Source organism: Tremella mesenterica (assembly GCF_000271645.1).
Source record: "Tremella mesenterica DSM 1558 unplaced genomic scaffold TREMEscaffold_19, whole genome shotgun sequence".
Taxonomy (NCBI): Eukaryota; Fungi; Basidiomycota; class Tremellomycetes; order Tremellales; family Tremellaceae; genus Tremella; species Tremella mesenterica.
Genome location: NW_006711243.1, coordinates 18,469 through 33,136, shown reverse-complemented (window position 1 = coordinate 33,136; position 14,668 = coordinate 18,469). Strand labels below are relative to the sequence as shown.

At 48.0% G+C, this 14,668-nt stretch overlaps 7 protein-coding genes across 7 annotated transcripts; 5 read left to right on the top strand and 2 right to left on the bottom strand.

The window, feature by feature from the left end:
- Positions 1–521: 521 nt before the first annotated feature.
- On the bottom strand, positions 522–2,273 carry TREMEDRAFT_72515 (uncharacterized protein; the record flags this gene model as incomplete). Its single annotated transcript, XM_007008243.1, has 4 exons — positions 522–830; positions 1,033–1,327; positions 1,519–1,739; positions 1,911–2,273. The coding sequence occupies 4 exons, from the start codon at positions 2,271–2,273 to the stop codon at positions 522–524; spliced, it is 1,188 nt and encodes a 395-aa protein (XP_007008305.1).
- A 508-nt stretch (positions 2,274–2,781) lies between these two features.
- Positions 2,782–3,398, top strand: TREMEDRAFT_35792 (uncharacterized protein; the record flags this gene model as incomplete). The annotated part of the gene is made up of 3 exons (XM_007008171.1): positions 2,782–2,843; positions 3,002–3,063; positions 3,193–3,398. Coding segments are annotated over 3 exons (330 nt in total), but the record flags the coding sequence as incomplete, so codon positions are not given.
- A 388-nt stretch (positions 3,399–3,786) lies between these two features.
- TREMEDRAFT_41207 (uncharacterized protein) lies at positions 3,787–6,273 on the top strand. The gene is made up of 8 exons (XM_007008199.1): positions 3,787–4,271; positions 4,351–4,568; positions 4,762–4,977; positions 5,152–5,392; positions 5,633–5,732; positions 5,869–6,007; positions 6,063–6,101; positions 6,145–6,273. The coding sequence occupies exons 1-8, from the start codon at positions 3,842–3,844 to the stop codon at positions 6,148–6,150; spliced, it is 1,389 nt and encodes a 462-aa protein (XP_007008261.1). The 5' UTR covers positions 3,787–3,841; the 3' UTR covers positions 6,151–6,273.
- Positions 6,274–6,297: 24 nt separating this feature from the next.
- Positions 6,298–7,671, bottom strand: TREMEDRAFT_41205 (uncharacterized protein). Its single transcript, XM_007008198.1, has 5 exons — positions 7,520–7,671; positions 7,109–7,384; positions 6,803–7,015; positions 6,574–6,645; positions 6,298–6,458 (listed from the first exon to the last, which is right to left on the bottom strand). The coding sequence occupies exons 1-5, from the start codon at positions 7,597–7,599 to the stop codon at positions 6,350–6,352; spliced, it is 750 nt and encodes a 249-aa protein (XP_007008260.1). The 5' UTR covers positions 7,600–7,671; the 3' UTR covers positions 6,298–6,349.
- Positions 7,672–7,884: 213 nt separating this feature from the next.
- Positions 7,885–9,071, top strand: TREMEDRAFT_70402 (uncharacterized protein; the record flags this gene model as incomplete). Its single annotated transcript, XM_007008242.1, has 5 exons — positions 7,885–7,960; positions 8,006–8,031; positions 8,074–8,208; positions 8,358–8,666; positions 8,832–9,071. The coding sequence occupies 5 exons, from the start codon at positions 7,885–7,887 to the stop codon at positions 9,069–9,071; spliced, it is 786 nt and encodes a 261-aa protein (XP_007008304.1).
- A 377-nt stretch (positions 9,072–9,448) lies between these two features.
- Positions 9,449–11,695, top strand: TREMEDRAFT_70401 (uncharacterized protein; the record flags this gene model as incomplete). Its single annotated transcript, XM_007008241.1, has 9 exons — positions 9,449–9,487; positions 9,636–9,809; positions 9,965–10,109; positions 10,293–10,412; positions 10,517–10,623; positions 10,735–10,842; positions 10,920–11,110; positions 11,220–11,336; positions 11,410–11,695. 9 exons carry the CDS (start codon positions 9,449–9,451, stop codon positions 11,693–11,695), a joined length of 1,287 nt encoding a protein of 428 aa, XP_007008303.1.
- A 196-nt stretch (positions 11,696–11,891) lies between these two features.
- TREMEDRAFT_57897 (uncharacterized protein) lies at positions 11,892–14,665 on the top strand. The gene is made up of 10 exons (XM_007008228.1): positions 11,892–11,985; positions 12,108–12,296; positions 12,625–12,918; positions 13,145–13,435; positions 13,546–13,637; positions 13,683–13,836; positions 13,930–14,056; positions 14,175–14,220; positions 14,263–14,359; positions 14,458–14,665. Exons 1-10 carry the CDS (start codon positions 11,947–11,949, stop codon positions 14,521–14,523), a joined length of 1,395 nt encoding a protein of 464 aa, XP_007008290.1. The 5' UTR covers positions 11,892–11,946; the 3' UTR covers positions 14,524–14,665.
- Positions 14,666–14,668: the final 3 nt, after the last annotated feature.

The window sequence follows — 14,668 nt, the reverse complement described above, 5'->3', positions numbered from 1 at the left end:
CGGTAAAAAACGACGAGCGTTGTGGCATCCGATTGAATGTGGCACTTTCAACCCATCCTCCATCTGGTCCGTGATCCCTCGTCAACCCTGCAATCTAAGAAATCATCTTTTTCTGCTGCTCTAGCCTGATGTTACATGGCAAGCTTGATGCTAAAAGCACTCCCGAGGAGCTACAGACTGACAGCACAGCCATCTCAAAGGAAGAAAGCGCAAGACGCGCTACCACTGCGCAGCCCCTGTCCAAGAAGAGCTCCCCTCCAAGTCAATGTCCACCCGGCGCCGGCGGGGAAAAGATGAGCTGCTATTCATTTTCAAGGCCGCCCTTCACGATAATCGTGGGCCTGTAGAGACTTGTATCTTCTAAAAGACTCAGTCAAATCATGGCGGAACGAGTCAGGCCTTATTCAACTTCACTCATTCATCATCTTTCTACCTTAATCTGTCAACCCCCTTATCCTGCGTCGTCGAGTCCAACAAGGGTTCACATGATTATAACAGAGCTTGACAAGTGACAGCTTCAATCAGGCCCTCTTCGAGATCTTCTCCACCAGTCTCTCCTCGACTTTCTTCATATAAACATCCGTGGTGACCCAGTCATCTCTGGTCATCTGCTTGCCTTTCATCGCCAAAGCCAGATCTTTAGTCATCACTCCATCCTGATCTATAATCTCCACACATGCAGCCTCGAGGTCTTGGGCGAACGAGGCGAGCTCTGGTGTGTTGTCAAGCTTGGCGCGGAAAGCGAGACCGCGGGTCCAGGCGAAAATGGAAGCTACGGGGTTGGTAGATGTCTCTTCGCCCTTTTGCCATTGACGGTAGTGTCGCGTGACCTGTGGCATTAGTCATCAACTCTTCTATGCTTTTACCACACCTTCCATGATGAAGATCACCACATGCATTTATGACCTTCCCGCTTTACCTCGTTTTGTCGAGATGACAGGATGAGTGTCATGATTAGTCAGTGATCAGCACAGTGGAAGAGATCAGAAAACGCGACGAGAGGTGAGAATGACAAAGAGGGAAAGAGCTCACAGTCCCATGAGCCGCCTCGGACTCCATAGTGGACCCATCTGGGGTGATCAACTCCGAGGTCATCATTCCCAGAGAACCAAAGCCTTGAGCCAGGATATCACTCATGACATCTCCATCGTAATTCTTGCACGCCCACACAAAACCTCCAGATGATTTGATAGCTTGGGCCACCATGTCGTCTATGAGGCGGTGCTCGTAGTAGATACCAAGACGTTCGAATTCCTTTTTGTATGTCGACTCGTATATCTCTTGAAACACGTCTTTGAATTTGCCGTCGTATTTTTTGAGGATAGTGCTGTGGGTGAGTACACAGATCTCTTTCACAATACAGGGGGAATCTATGAGCTTTACATATCCAGGATTTCTGATCGAGTTCGGTTATTGTCTCATTGATCAACCTTACTTATGTCTTTGGGGATTGGAAGAAAAGTGGTAAAGTAGTTTGACGATGTGGAGTGATCTAGTATGGAATGAGGGCACACTCACTTCTTAGTCGACATGAACAGAGGCATTTCCTTACTGATAGCCATCTTGAAACTAGCATGTGCAAACCCTTTGATACTCTCCTCAGTGTTATACATGCTCAACGCGACACCAGGACCTTTGAAATCGTACACTTGCATTTCGGTGGGTTTGCTACTGTCTGCGGGGGAGAAAGTGAGGGTCAGTTTACCTGGTCCTGGAGCGACAAAGTCAGTGGAGCGGTACTGCGTATCAGCGTCCATTTCTCTCCTCTTGTATGTTCGCCCCTCTCTGATATTTCAACATCAACCCCATGCTCAGTGTCATGTTCCATTTTCAAGAGGGATGAGACTGCGTAAACTGTGAGTAGAAACCATAAATTTGTGAAAGTCAAAGGGGGATGAAAAATGCCTCACTTGATCACCAAAAGCATGACGCCCAATACAAATAGGCTTCGTCCAACCTGGCACTGGTTTAGGGATACTCTTCAGTATGATAGGTTCTCTAAAAACCGTACCCCCTAGGATATTCCTGATGGTCCCATTTGGACTCCTCCACATTTCTTTCAACTTGAATTCCTTGACTCTCGCTTCGTCCGGTGTGATAGTAGCGCATTTCACACCGACGCTATACTTCTTGATGGCCTCTGCAGAGTCGACAGTCACTTGATCATCGGTGGCATCACGGTTTTCGATACCCAAATCGTAGTATTTGAGCTCTACGTCGACATAAGGTAAGATGAGTTCTTCTCTGATCTTCTTCCAGATGATACGGGTCATTTCATCGCCGTCAATTTCGACGACTGGGTTTTTTACCTTGATCCTGGAAGGGGTTGCATATCCTCTAGATGATACGGTGAGGAGAGGGGAAAGATGTTTGAGGGCCAAGGGACGGACACGGACATGGACACGGCACAGCTGAGTCTCAGTTGGGTTTCTCGTTGAGTTTCTGATGGCTCGGTTGCTGTTCTTCCGGACACTCCAAACTCCCAGCTCTGACAAGAATGACAGGCTCAACTACCTGAAACAAGCAGTATGGACCATAAGAGCTGATTACACGAGAGACTCACCATAGCAGAAGCAAAGCAAGATGATATGAATACGAGTAATTGTGAAGAAGCAAATTTGAACAGTCGTTAGGGTCATCCGTATACTTAGCCGTGGAGGAGAAACCGGGCCGGTCTGATGCCGTGCGGACATTCTCTCCATCTCCGTTCACCTCCTCTCGTCCCCACCCGATCCTATTACTTTAGCAACGACAATTATATAGACAAAACACGTATCATCGAATATGCCTCAATACCCACCAAGACCTCCCCCCGGTATACGTAGAACATTTTGGTCGTACAGGTAATTACTCGGCTCACCCTTCCGCTCTCCCATCCCTCTTCAACACTCTCGTCGTCCTCGGATCTCAACCCGGACTTTCTGGCTCAAATTACAAAATGGACAACAGAATCCACTACATCTGGAATCGTTCAAGACGTGAATGGAATGCTGATATTCAGAACAAAATTCGAAGTCACATTCGGTTTCTCCATGTTGGAAGCATGGGAAAAAGGCATGATCTGTACGTATATGTCTTCCCTCTCTTTCTCTCCTCTGCGATATAATCTCCTCTGACCATATGAAAAGGAACGACGTTTCTCTCCTGACTAACCGAGTTTCTGACATGTTGAAGGCGATTATTGACCATCAGACATGCTCATGCTCATCATCACTGCCGTTTTCTGGATATCCGTCTTCAATTACACTCCTCGACATCTCGGTTATCTTCACCGACGTTTCTCTTACTATGTATTTGACGATGAGAATGTCGATGTGCGGTTCTTGTTAAGAGATTGGGTATGGGATGGTGTGGACGGTGTTTGGAGTGGGGTCAAGCGGATACGGGGAGAATTATGATTTCCTGTAGCTTCATAGCGTTTTCTAACGTAGTACCCTCGCCCTTCGGGGTACGATCAATATAGATCGCAGAGGATCATTTATGCATCAACCTATTCTTCTGTCTGAACGTACATCACCGCACTTGGACTATAATTTCCCCCGTGGTGTCCGATAGATGACGAACTTGACGAATGCATCGATCTACATATAATCTCAAAATGTCTTTATCCTCCTGAGGTACTCAATCCAAGACGGCCTCTCACGATGAATATAGAACGGAGAATATCCCAGAGATCGGTGGAGTGACCGCTGACTGCTAAGTTACTGCCACTGAGGACGAGCCACAGAATAATCCTTACATCCATCGGCGTCATCGATCACTACTACTCACTTACCTCGTCTCTTTCTCTCTTCTACCAAACAATCATACACTTGAACTTCTCTCCCCCATCAGTCTCAATATGTCACAGTCAGACCCAGTCGATGGGCAAATCACCACCACAATCACAGCAACAGCTCATCTCACCCTCCCCGCTCACCCAACTCCGATGTCCTATGAAGAGCTCAACCCTCGTTCATCAGCGCACGAATTCTTCGGTCCTCTAGGATGTCTCATAGTTACTTTTCTCACTCCGATCACCGCTTATGGGCTCTTCTTCGCTTGCAATGAAGTGACAGGATGTCCACCATCCTCATCTGCGGCGTGGAGAGCGACATGGGAGTTGATCGGTGATTGGCCCAGTTTAGCTGGCAACCTGTGGGATTGGAATGCCATGTGGGTGTATCTGGGATGGTACATTTATTGTGTGGCTTGCTGGGCTGTGCTTCCTGGTCAGACAGTGGAAGGTGGTTTATTGAGAGATGGTAAGAGGAAAGTATACAAGATGAACGGTGGGTTTGTCTTATCTGTCCCTCGAATCATGATCATTCCATCGCCAGCATCTACACGATGAGCCAGCTTACGAGACAGGAACATCAACACTTCTTCTTACTCTAGGAATTACAGTGGGTATCATCCTTCAACCCGGTGGTCCGGAACGTTTCGCTTGGCTGTACGATCATTGGGTACCGCTGGTCTCGGCTTCTTTGGTCATGGCGCTCGCTCAAGCTATATGGGTGTATGTTTGGTCTTTTTACTCTAAAGAGCTGTTGGCTATAGGCGGTAATTCCGGAGTGTTCATCTATGATGTGAGCAAATCTCCTATCATCCGTCTCCTCTCCATCCCACTCTCATGTCCATTCCCATAGCCCCTCATGTCGACCGAACTCACATCGGTCTGCTCATCCTGACTCTCGGATGATACTTGTCCTCCTCACAGAAGATGAAAATTTTACCACGAACTGGGCTTGCAAATCCATCGAGCATCACCTGATGTCCCAGTTCTTCCTCGGCCGTCCCCTAAATCCCACATTTCCCGGGTTCCCCTCGTTCGACATCAAAACATTCAACGAAGTCCGACCTGGGATCATCCTTTGGGTTTTACTCAACGTTTCTTGTGCCTGCGAGCAGTACGTACGGAATGGTAGTGTGTCAGATTCCATGTGGCTGGTCTTGGTTTTCGAAGGATGGTACGCTGCCGATTGTTTGATTTCAGAGGTACGTCGACATGTACCCCATCTCCCCTTGCCCAGCTCACAGTTGCCCTCATCGACTCACCCAACTCCAGTGTTCCCATCAGCCCTCACGTTATCATCTCTTCTCCGATGCTGCCAGCAGCGTCTGTCCGAGTTTGTCCCAAGACACGTTCTGGGTTTCTCCGCTAACCCTCAGGCATCCATCTTGGGTCAGATGGACATCACAACCGACGGATTCGGTTTCATGCTGGCTTTTGGTGATCTTACTTGGGTTCCATTCACATACGGACTTCAAGCTCGATATCTAGCTTTCACCCCTGTACATCTTGGTTGGGCCCGTTCCGCTGGTATAATCGCTTTGGAAGTGATCGGACAGTATATATTCAGAGTTGCGAATAATGAGAAGGATCAATTTAGGAAAGGCAAAAATCCCAAGAGTGAGTCTCGGTCACTCCTATTCTCACTATTTTCTATCCTCACCATCTGTTCCACCCTACCTATTCCCGTCGTCCTCCCATTCTCTGAAGCCTCTCCGACCTACTCAGCGTCTCTCCCTCCTTGAGACGCGGGGCAATGTGTGAAAATGGCCGTATCCGGCCTGAACACCATTTCACGGACCTATAGATCATTTGGCTGCTCTACATCTACGAAGGGGACCAGGGCTTAGCTCACCACAGACCTCACATTCTTGGAAACACAACGAGGCACTCGACTCCTCACTTCCGGTTGGTGGGGTCGGTCCAGACATCCAAATTATTTCGGAGATTGGATCATGGCGTGAGTTTCCCTGCCTCTTCTCTTGAGATCCGCTCTCTCTCTCTTTCTCTGTGTGTGTGTGTGTGTGTTTATATATCACGGTCAGACTGGCGGACGTGGAGGCGGAAGGAATGAAAGTATGAGTACTGATGAATAGCTGCGCTTGGTGTCTCCCCGCTGGTTTCGGTTCTCCATTACCATACTTCTACGTCGTTTTCTTTGCCATCCTCCTGATCCATCGTCAGATGAGGGATGATGAGGCTTGTAAGAAGAAATATGGATCAGATTGGGATAAAGTGAGTCCTGACCTTTTGTCTCGGCTGCATCGTGAGTTTCTAAGCTGACCGAAAGTATTGTGAATTGGTTCCGTATCGAATCGTCCCTTATATCGTGGGTTCATCTATGGTGATCGTGATCAAGCTGACTGTGATAGTATTGAGTCAACATCGCAACAATCGAATATCGATACAGTGACAGAGAAGCAGGAAGGCGAAGGGCGGGATGAAGGGGAAAATCAAGTAATCTTTCATGCTTGAGAATGCAAGTCAGGGAATAATTAATGTGAAAATAATGCCACATCCATCAGTGGGAGAAACCTCAATTCATGCTCAGTAACGCTATCGTACAGTGCCCTGAACCTAGTACGCCTCTGCGCCAGCGGGAATCTCGGGTTGCGGTTGAGGAGGAGGGATACCTTGGGGCTCCTTGTGCTCCGATCTGATCTCGATGATGCCTTCTGGCTTGGGACTGTGGGATCAGCGCGCTCCTCTTCAGATGGACCCCTCAAACGTATGGGTCATCTTCGTAGAAGGTGTCACTGAGCAAGGAGGTAAAGAGGGAGAGATAAGAGATGTCCACTCACTCGACCATGGTAACAGCATCGGGAAGGTTCTTTGCGGGTCCCATACGGCCCTCGGGGTCGAAAGGCCTCATGCTATATGTTAGTCACAGTTGCTCTTTCAAAAGTGAACAAAATGAGTCTCTTGTCTTCCACCGACATCGTCACGACAGGGAGCAGGTGAGATTGTGAAGCTTGACGTGCTCGGAAAACGTTGCTGATCAAAGACAATAGGTAGGAGGGATGAGCTCACATTTTGACCTTGATACCCAGGACACCCTGACGGAGAAGGACGTGACGAACGGCGTAGTCTACATAGTCCTTTGCGGGCTGACCGGAGTGAATCATGAGTCCATCGACGAATTTCATGCTTTTAGCACGAGCGGCACGAAGTTTTCCAGATACGACGACTTCGCAACCTTTGGCACCGGACTCCATGACGAAACGGAGGACACCGTAGCATGCACTGAGAGTCAGCGCTTGTCTTTCGATTACGACTGCATTGGATACAAGTTGTTTCAACAGAGAGTGCAGATTGATAAGAAAGGTAATTACTCACCGACGCATAGCGAGTCCACCGAGTAACTTGTACCTCAAACTCTCCGCCTGAGCCACGGCGCTCAAACCTCTGTACTGGACCCTCTCGGCGTATAACTCGAGACTGTTCTCGGGGAACTTGAATCTTTTCATGACCAAACTCCTGAGTTCACGGATTCTACGACCGTTGGCACCGAGAACCTCTTGAGTGTGAGTGGCGCGAATGATGATTTCGGTCCTAGCGTGTGTAACGCGCACTTCACATCCGGAATAACCTTCATCGGCGAGTTCGTGAGTGCTGCATCGGAGACCACATGAAGGGCAACAGTTTTGTACGTGTGGGTAGACGATTTGCGTAGATTGGGTATGATACAATGGAGAGAACGAAGAGACGATGTCAGCTTATATAGTCAAGATTAAGGGAATCTCTCACAAAAACTCTCCAAGCTCAGCTTGAAAGACACCATCGGCGATGAATTTCCTCTTTTTGGAGATCTGAGCGCTGGAAGCCATGATGTTTATGTATCTACCGTTGTCGAGTTATACAGCGAGTGTTCGATATAGCTGATAGGGGCGGGAGAAGGGATGATAGAGAGGAAAGAGTAGGATCGAGTTTCGTGAATTCATCGGCGTACTTTTCTCTCCTCGGCGTTTTGAATGTGGCATCTTCTGATCCAGCCTTTACTTTCCAGTTTTCCACTCACATCGACGTAGGACATGTCTGTACGTCTGCATAGCCAAACAACTAGGAGCGTATAGCCTCAAAAACAAGACAGCCAAAGCTGGTAACGACGGAGCATGAGAATAGGTTTCAGACCTCTCCGCCCGGAGGCAGTCTTCAGTTCGTTCCTCGGTCTGTTGGATATAAAATTAGGTGGGTGTTCGATACCTCCCGAATGTATGGCCGACTGACCTGTAGGATCTGAGATCATCCTTCTATTCGGCGTGAGCTGGACATCCTGGGTTTTCAACTAAGCTGACATCTAGCTCATCAATAAAGTCGCGGGACTTTACGGACTCATCACTATTTTCGTAGGAGGTAGTTTTCTACAATTACTCTTTTATGCCTATTCTACCGCCACCCTCTTTGCTTTTTTATGGGCTCTGAGGATTGTCAAATCCGTGAGTCATCGTTTTTTCTCTCATTCTCTCAGCTCTATATGCAGCTATGTAGCATGCAGTGATGAGACGCTATGTGTAGTGTAAGAAGGTTGCATCAGGAGTATTGGGGCGCGACCAAGGAGCAGTTGAGAGTAAAGATTGACAAATAGGAAACAGCTGTTCCCACCCTCCTCATCTCACATTTATATACAATCGATCATGCTATCCTCACTATATTCCATTATCTCTTCTATCAACATTACTGGTATTCGGTACCTCATGACGGACGTAGAGTCTCAAATTCTCAAGCACAACAGGACCTGATAAATCTCGCCGCGAGTAGAGGGGAGATTGAAGATCCCGCTTTAACGCAGGATGATCCAGCCACGGAAGAGCTGCGGGCAGCTTTGGCAGGGGAGATATGGCAGACTGAGAAGGTATTTGCGGGTTGGACGTTGATAGCTGGTTGGTTGTTGAAGGTAGGTCCTCTGACTCCACCATGGCCCTCATGTGTGCAATTCTCAGATCCTGTTTCGATCCAAAATTGGTCCTGGATCTCTGCTGTCAATATCCTTATAGGCAAACATGGGTTATTGCTATGCATAGGTACGAGTCGATAGAGGAGGACGGAAACTGATTTGTAGATCTATTTTATCCTAATTCTCTATTCCTACGCGGCTCATCTCCGTTCCTCCACATATCATACCCTCCCCTCAACTGCCAGAGCGAAAGCCACTCAGATCGCCCATCCCAATACGGAACATGACGGACAGATCGAGATGGGACATGACGTAGATCACAATGGCAGCAATGGGCAAGCAGGGAATGGAAGTGCTGTCGCCGGTAAACACCCGCAAGGGGAGGATGAATTCAGCTGGGATTAACTCTGTCGAGATGTATGCATGTAGCTGGTTCCGGAAAACCTGATCATGTACTACATTTTCCAAAGTGGACTGCTATCTTGCTTCATAAAGCATGAGTGAGGCTGTCTTATCACTGCAAAACGGAAATACATTTTGGGAAATGTATGGGTGGGTATGACGTGTGTGGAACAAGAATTTTGGAATATTTGGGTGTTGGTTGCATGTCACACATCATTGGATATACCTTTGTACTTCTACTTAACCTCTCTCTTCTAGAATCATACATATATCTTCGACGTCCATTCGTATGACCAGAACCTGACAGTATCTTCAACTTGTCAACAATCAGATCTATCGAAGAATTTGCCACTCCTTACACGACCAGGTTTCGCCTCGCCATGAAGCTCATCAATAAGCATGTTGAGAAAGACGGTTCGGTAAGTCTGACCTTTGTTCTCTCTCTTTCTTCACACTTGACCATATCAATACTCTCAATGATTTCTACCTAGCCATCTCGACCTCCCCTCATGACCGAGGGCCAGCACCAGACATAATGGTTCGAACGTCTCAGGGCTAATACTACAGGGCTATGTCACGCTTCGACCTGAAGACGACGAAGATATGTGGCACGTTTACAATCTCATCGCTGAAGGGGATCTGGTACGAGCTTTGGCAGTTAGGAGAGTACAGACAGTTTCGAATACTGGAAGTTCGGATTCGTATAGAGTCAGAGTAAACCTCACTTTGTCTGTGACCAAGGTAAGTTTTGCATCGACCCCTTTCTCAACTTCTCTCGAAAACCAAATTCATGAATTTACCATATCATCTACTCTCTATCTAGCCGTGTTGTTCCAGTAGTTGATTTGCGGATGTCATGAAAAGATTACTGTGTCGAGAGGAGAACTGACGAAAAGACTACTTTCTCCCCTGCCGCAAGCAGCTCAACCACAGCTCAGGGAGAGAAGAAAGAACCTACTGCGAGTTTACAGATTTCTGGGAGGGTGGTGAACGAGAATGAGTTCGTGCGATTGGGAGCTTTTCATACTTTGGACCTCGAACGTGAGCCGACTTGAATTGCATCTTACCCAATATCGCCGTTCAGTCATCAGTCGCTCAGAATCACTACAGCAGCCAAGACATGCTTCTCATTGTTATCTCTCAATGAACGTTTCACCTGCAGTCGTATGGCATGAGCGGCGATATATGTATCCCTCGTGGTTTGCCGAAATGCTGACCACGTAGCGAACAGAGATTTTCGTCTGGAAAAAGCACATGGGTGGGATAGTGTGGCGTTAGAACGGGTTGAGGAAGCCGTCAAGGAGGGTAGAGGGGCAGAAATAGGGGCAATCGTATGTGGAGAAGGTAAGTAGGGTTCACGTTCCCCTCACTCTCTTACTTCTCCTACTGTTTACTCCTTGCCTCCCGTTCATGTGCGACGTAACATCTCCCAGATAGCTCATGGACAGGGACCGCGGCAATCTGTCTGTTGTCTGAGCATATGACAACTATACGTCAACGCATTGAGGTTTCCGTTCCTCGGAAGAGAAAAGGTGGAACATCGGGACATGACAAGGTGGGTTGATGGTGCTTCACCACCCCAGCTACTCCTCATGGCTCAAGATTACACCTCAACACGGGCAGAAAGAGAGCATGAAAGCATTAGGAAAGATGGGCTGATCACTAGGCAATGGAAAATTTCTACTCCGCAGTCTACCAAGCCGTCTTGCGATTGATACCCTATCAAACTCTCAAAGCCATTGTTATAGCTTCTCCTGGCTTCACTAGAGAATCTGTAAGAGTATCCTCCGTGATCCCCAATCTACAAGCATCGTCCCATGCAATGGCGGTAAAAGCCTGGCTGATATATAGCTCTACGACTACATCTTCCAGCAAGCAACACTCACGTCCAACAAGCCACTGTTGGCTTCGAGAAGTAAATGGATCAAGGTGCATAGCAATACGCCACATGTTCACAGTCTTGTGGAAGCTATGCGTGCTCCGGAGGTGGCCAAGATGTTACAAGGGGCCAAATTTGCTCGTGAAGGAGTTGGGTTGGACAAGTAAGTGTATTCACCTTCTTCATACCACCTGATGTCGTAATTCTTTGAACTGTATTGTCAGTAGCTCTGCACAAGAAAGTCAAAAGCAAGATACCACGCTGACGGTCAGATTCCACAAGATGCTAGCAAATGACGAGCTGCGAGCTTGGTACGGACCAGAACATGTTGCCCTTGCAGTTGAACGAGGTGCTGTTGGGACATTGTTGATATCAGACGACTTATTCCGGTGAGTACATGCCTCGTTTTCCCCCTTTAACTCGGTAGTTGATCAGTCATGTCCAGATAATCCTGACGAGCAGGTCATCTGATCCAGTCACGCGAAATAAATACGTCGACATGGTGGAAGCTGTCCGAAGTCGCGGTGGTGAAGCCCTCATCTTCTCGTCAATGCATGAGTCTGGTCAACAGCTCAACCTGTTGACTGGAATCGCGGCAATCCTGACGTATCCTCTGGACGTCGAGATGGTCGAACAGGAAGAACGAGAAGAGAAGGAGAGGTTGGCTAGGGAGAAGGGAGAATTAGATAAGGAGAATGCAGATGGTGAAGGTGATAATAATGATGACGGAGATCAAGGGAATGCATGAAGTGCTCTTGATGCTTTTTCTGTTGCTATCGTTAAGTACTTATACAATGAGAAAGTCATTGAAGAGAACATCCCCATCATGAGTGAAAGACGGAGACGGATGATTCCGGAAATTTGCGGTCCGAGACTGACATTTTAACCGATCACCCCACCACCCAAATTTCCATACACGGACCCTTTCTTCTCCCCCTGCCTACTATTCATCTTTTCTATCTCGTCTATCTCGTCTACTGTCTCTCGTTCCAAAACAACATGAGCTTCATCTCTGCTCGTTCGGCTCTCAAGGCGCAAGTGAGTTAGACGACTCTCTTTTGGCTCCTCATAAATCTTGCAATTTGAAAAGAAATCCAATCGGGGTGGGGGTTTGATTGTGGTGGAGGAATGTACAAAGATCATGTAATTGACACTCGCAGCTCCGCCCTTCTCTCGCACGAACTTTCGCTTCTACTCCCGTTGCCCATGCTCAGTCTCTCAAGGATCGCATGACGGAACTTATTCCTAGAGAAATCGAGAATGTCAAAGCTGTCCGAGCAGCCTATGGTAACAAGAGTTTTGGGGAGACGACAGTGGATCAAGCTTATGGTGGGATGAGAGGGATCAAAGTGAGTTTTTCCTGATTTTTCTATCCATGAAATCCGTATCTACATTTATATTTCTTCTTCTTCGTCCATCTCCCTCTTTCTCTTTCATCAGGCCGGTCTTCACTTCCATGGGCGCTCCACACATGTTTTGATTTTGGTCTTCAGACCGATATAGGTCGGTTTCCTTCCAGTATGTTCACTATGCACAACAGTTGCTTGCTGTCTACCAGCTCTCATTCGTCTAGATTGTGTTTCTTATCATACCATATGGACCAACCCTTATCGTGTTTCTTTCTTCATCAATGATGATCCATGATCTGATTCCTCCGTGAACTTCGCTCACTTTCAGGGACTCATCTGGGAAGGTTCCGTCCTCGATGCCGATGAAGGAATCCGTTTCCGTGAACTCACCATCCCCGAATGTCAAGAAAAACTCCCCGCTGCTCCTGGTGGATCAGAACCATTGCCCGAATCTCTCTTTTGGCTCCTTCTCACCGGAGAGGTGCCGACTCCTGAACAAGTCAAAGGTCTCAGTCAAGAATGGGCTGCTAGGGCAGAGATTCCAAAATTCGTAGAAGAGTTGATTGATCGGTGCCCGAACACATTGCACCCAATGTCTCAATTTTCTTTGGCTGTGACTGCTGTGAGTCATGGTCACCTCTGCCATCACCTTCCAGCTGGGGCCAGTGACATCTCAATCCGTCCTTTTCGTCCACGTCGTTCCTTTTCATTGGATTGTGAAGGTGTCAGATTCATAAAGTTCAAGGTCGTGTGACCTTCTTGACTATGACCTCCGTTCTACAGGAGAGGATATGAGAGACAAGGAGGGTTGGCTGTTATCGAACAGATGGTCCAGGACTGACTATCAGCTCAACCACGACTCAGCCTTTGCCAAGGCTTACTCAGACGGTGTTCACAAGCGCGAATACTGGAAGACGACCTTCGACGATTCTATGGATCTCATTGCCAAATTACCTGCTATCGCCGGTAGGATCTTCCGTAATGTCTACGGCGACGGTAAACTTCCCGCTATCGACCAGAACAAAGATTACAGTGCAAACTTGGCCACTTTGCTTGGCTTTGGTGACATTCCCGAGTTCGTTGAACTGATGAGGTTGTACATTACCATTCACTCGGATCACGAGGGTGGTAATGTGTCTGTGAGTATACTGTCAACTCCCTCACTCCACATTTATTTCAGAGGATCAGCCACAGTCATGACAAACTGCCATTAGTGGTCCATCGCGGAGAACACTGAACTGATTTGCAGGCTCACACTGGTCACTTGGTCGGTTCTGCCCTCTCTGACCCTTTCCTGTCCTACGCTGCGGCTCTCAACGGTCTCGCTGGTCCTCTTCACGGGTAAGCTGATCTCCTCGCTGCAACATGGTCCAAGCTTACAAAGAGTCTCGCCAACCAAGAAGTGCTCCGTTGGGTTCAGAAAATGCGTTCCCAAATCGGCGAAACACCGTCGGACGAGAAAGTCGCCGAATATGTATGGTCTACGCTCAAAGGCGGGCAAGTCGTCCCTGGGTATGGACATGCCGTCTTGAGGAAGACTGTGAGTCATCGTGGTTTCCATCACTCGATCAAGTCTCTCTGCCAATGACATTATCTCGAGGTCTTTCACGCTGGTAGTAGGGCTGACCCTCAGGATCCACGTTACACCGCTCAGCGAGAGTTTGCCCTCAAACATCTTCCCGATGACCCCCTCTTCAAGCTTGTCGGTCAATTGTACAAGATCGTTCCTAACATTCTGCTTGAAGCTGGTAAAGCGAAGAGTGAGTCCAAGTCGTTCTCCTCCTTCTGTTGAGGTCTATCCTCATCTGTTGACTCACTCGTGTTCGGGATTCAACCACGCTACCGCGAGAAGACATTTAACATGGCGCTGACCCATAGACCCTTGGCCCAATGTCGACGCTCACTCTGGTGTCTTGCTCACATAGTAAGCTCCGCGAGGGTTCGATGGTAGTGAGCTAATTGGTAGTTACGGATTGCATCAACAAGATTTCTACACTGTTCTCTTTGGTGTCTCGCGTGCATTCGGTGTTGCCGCTCAACTCATCTGGGATCGTGCTCTGGGCGTGAGTCGGACGTCTTCCTTCCCTTCAAACACTCTCATTCACACCGTGACCTACAGTCGGAGCGAAGTCTGTGGTGTTGTAATATACTAACCCTTCAGATGCCTCTCGAACGCCCCAAGTCGTACTCTACCGCAGCTATCAAGAAGATGTTCGAAGGCAAATAAATCTATTGATTGTCTTGTATCTCTCGGTATCACCCATGACTGGAGCGATTTTGGATCTAGTGATAGAGGATGGAGATATGGGAGAGATGTGCGTTATGTCTTTGGGCAACGATCAGAGGTCATATGCAGCTTTTACCAATTGACT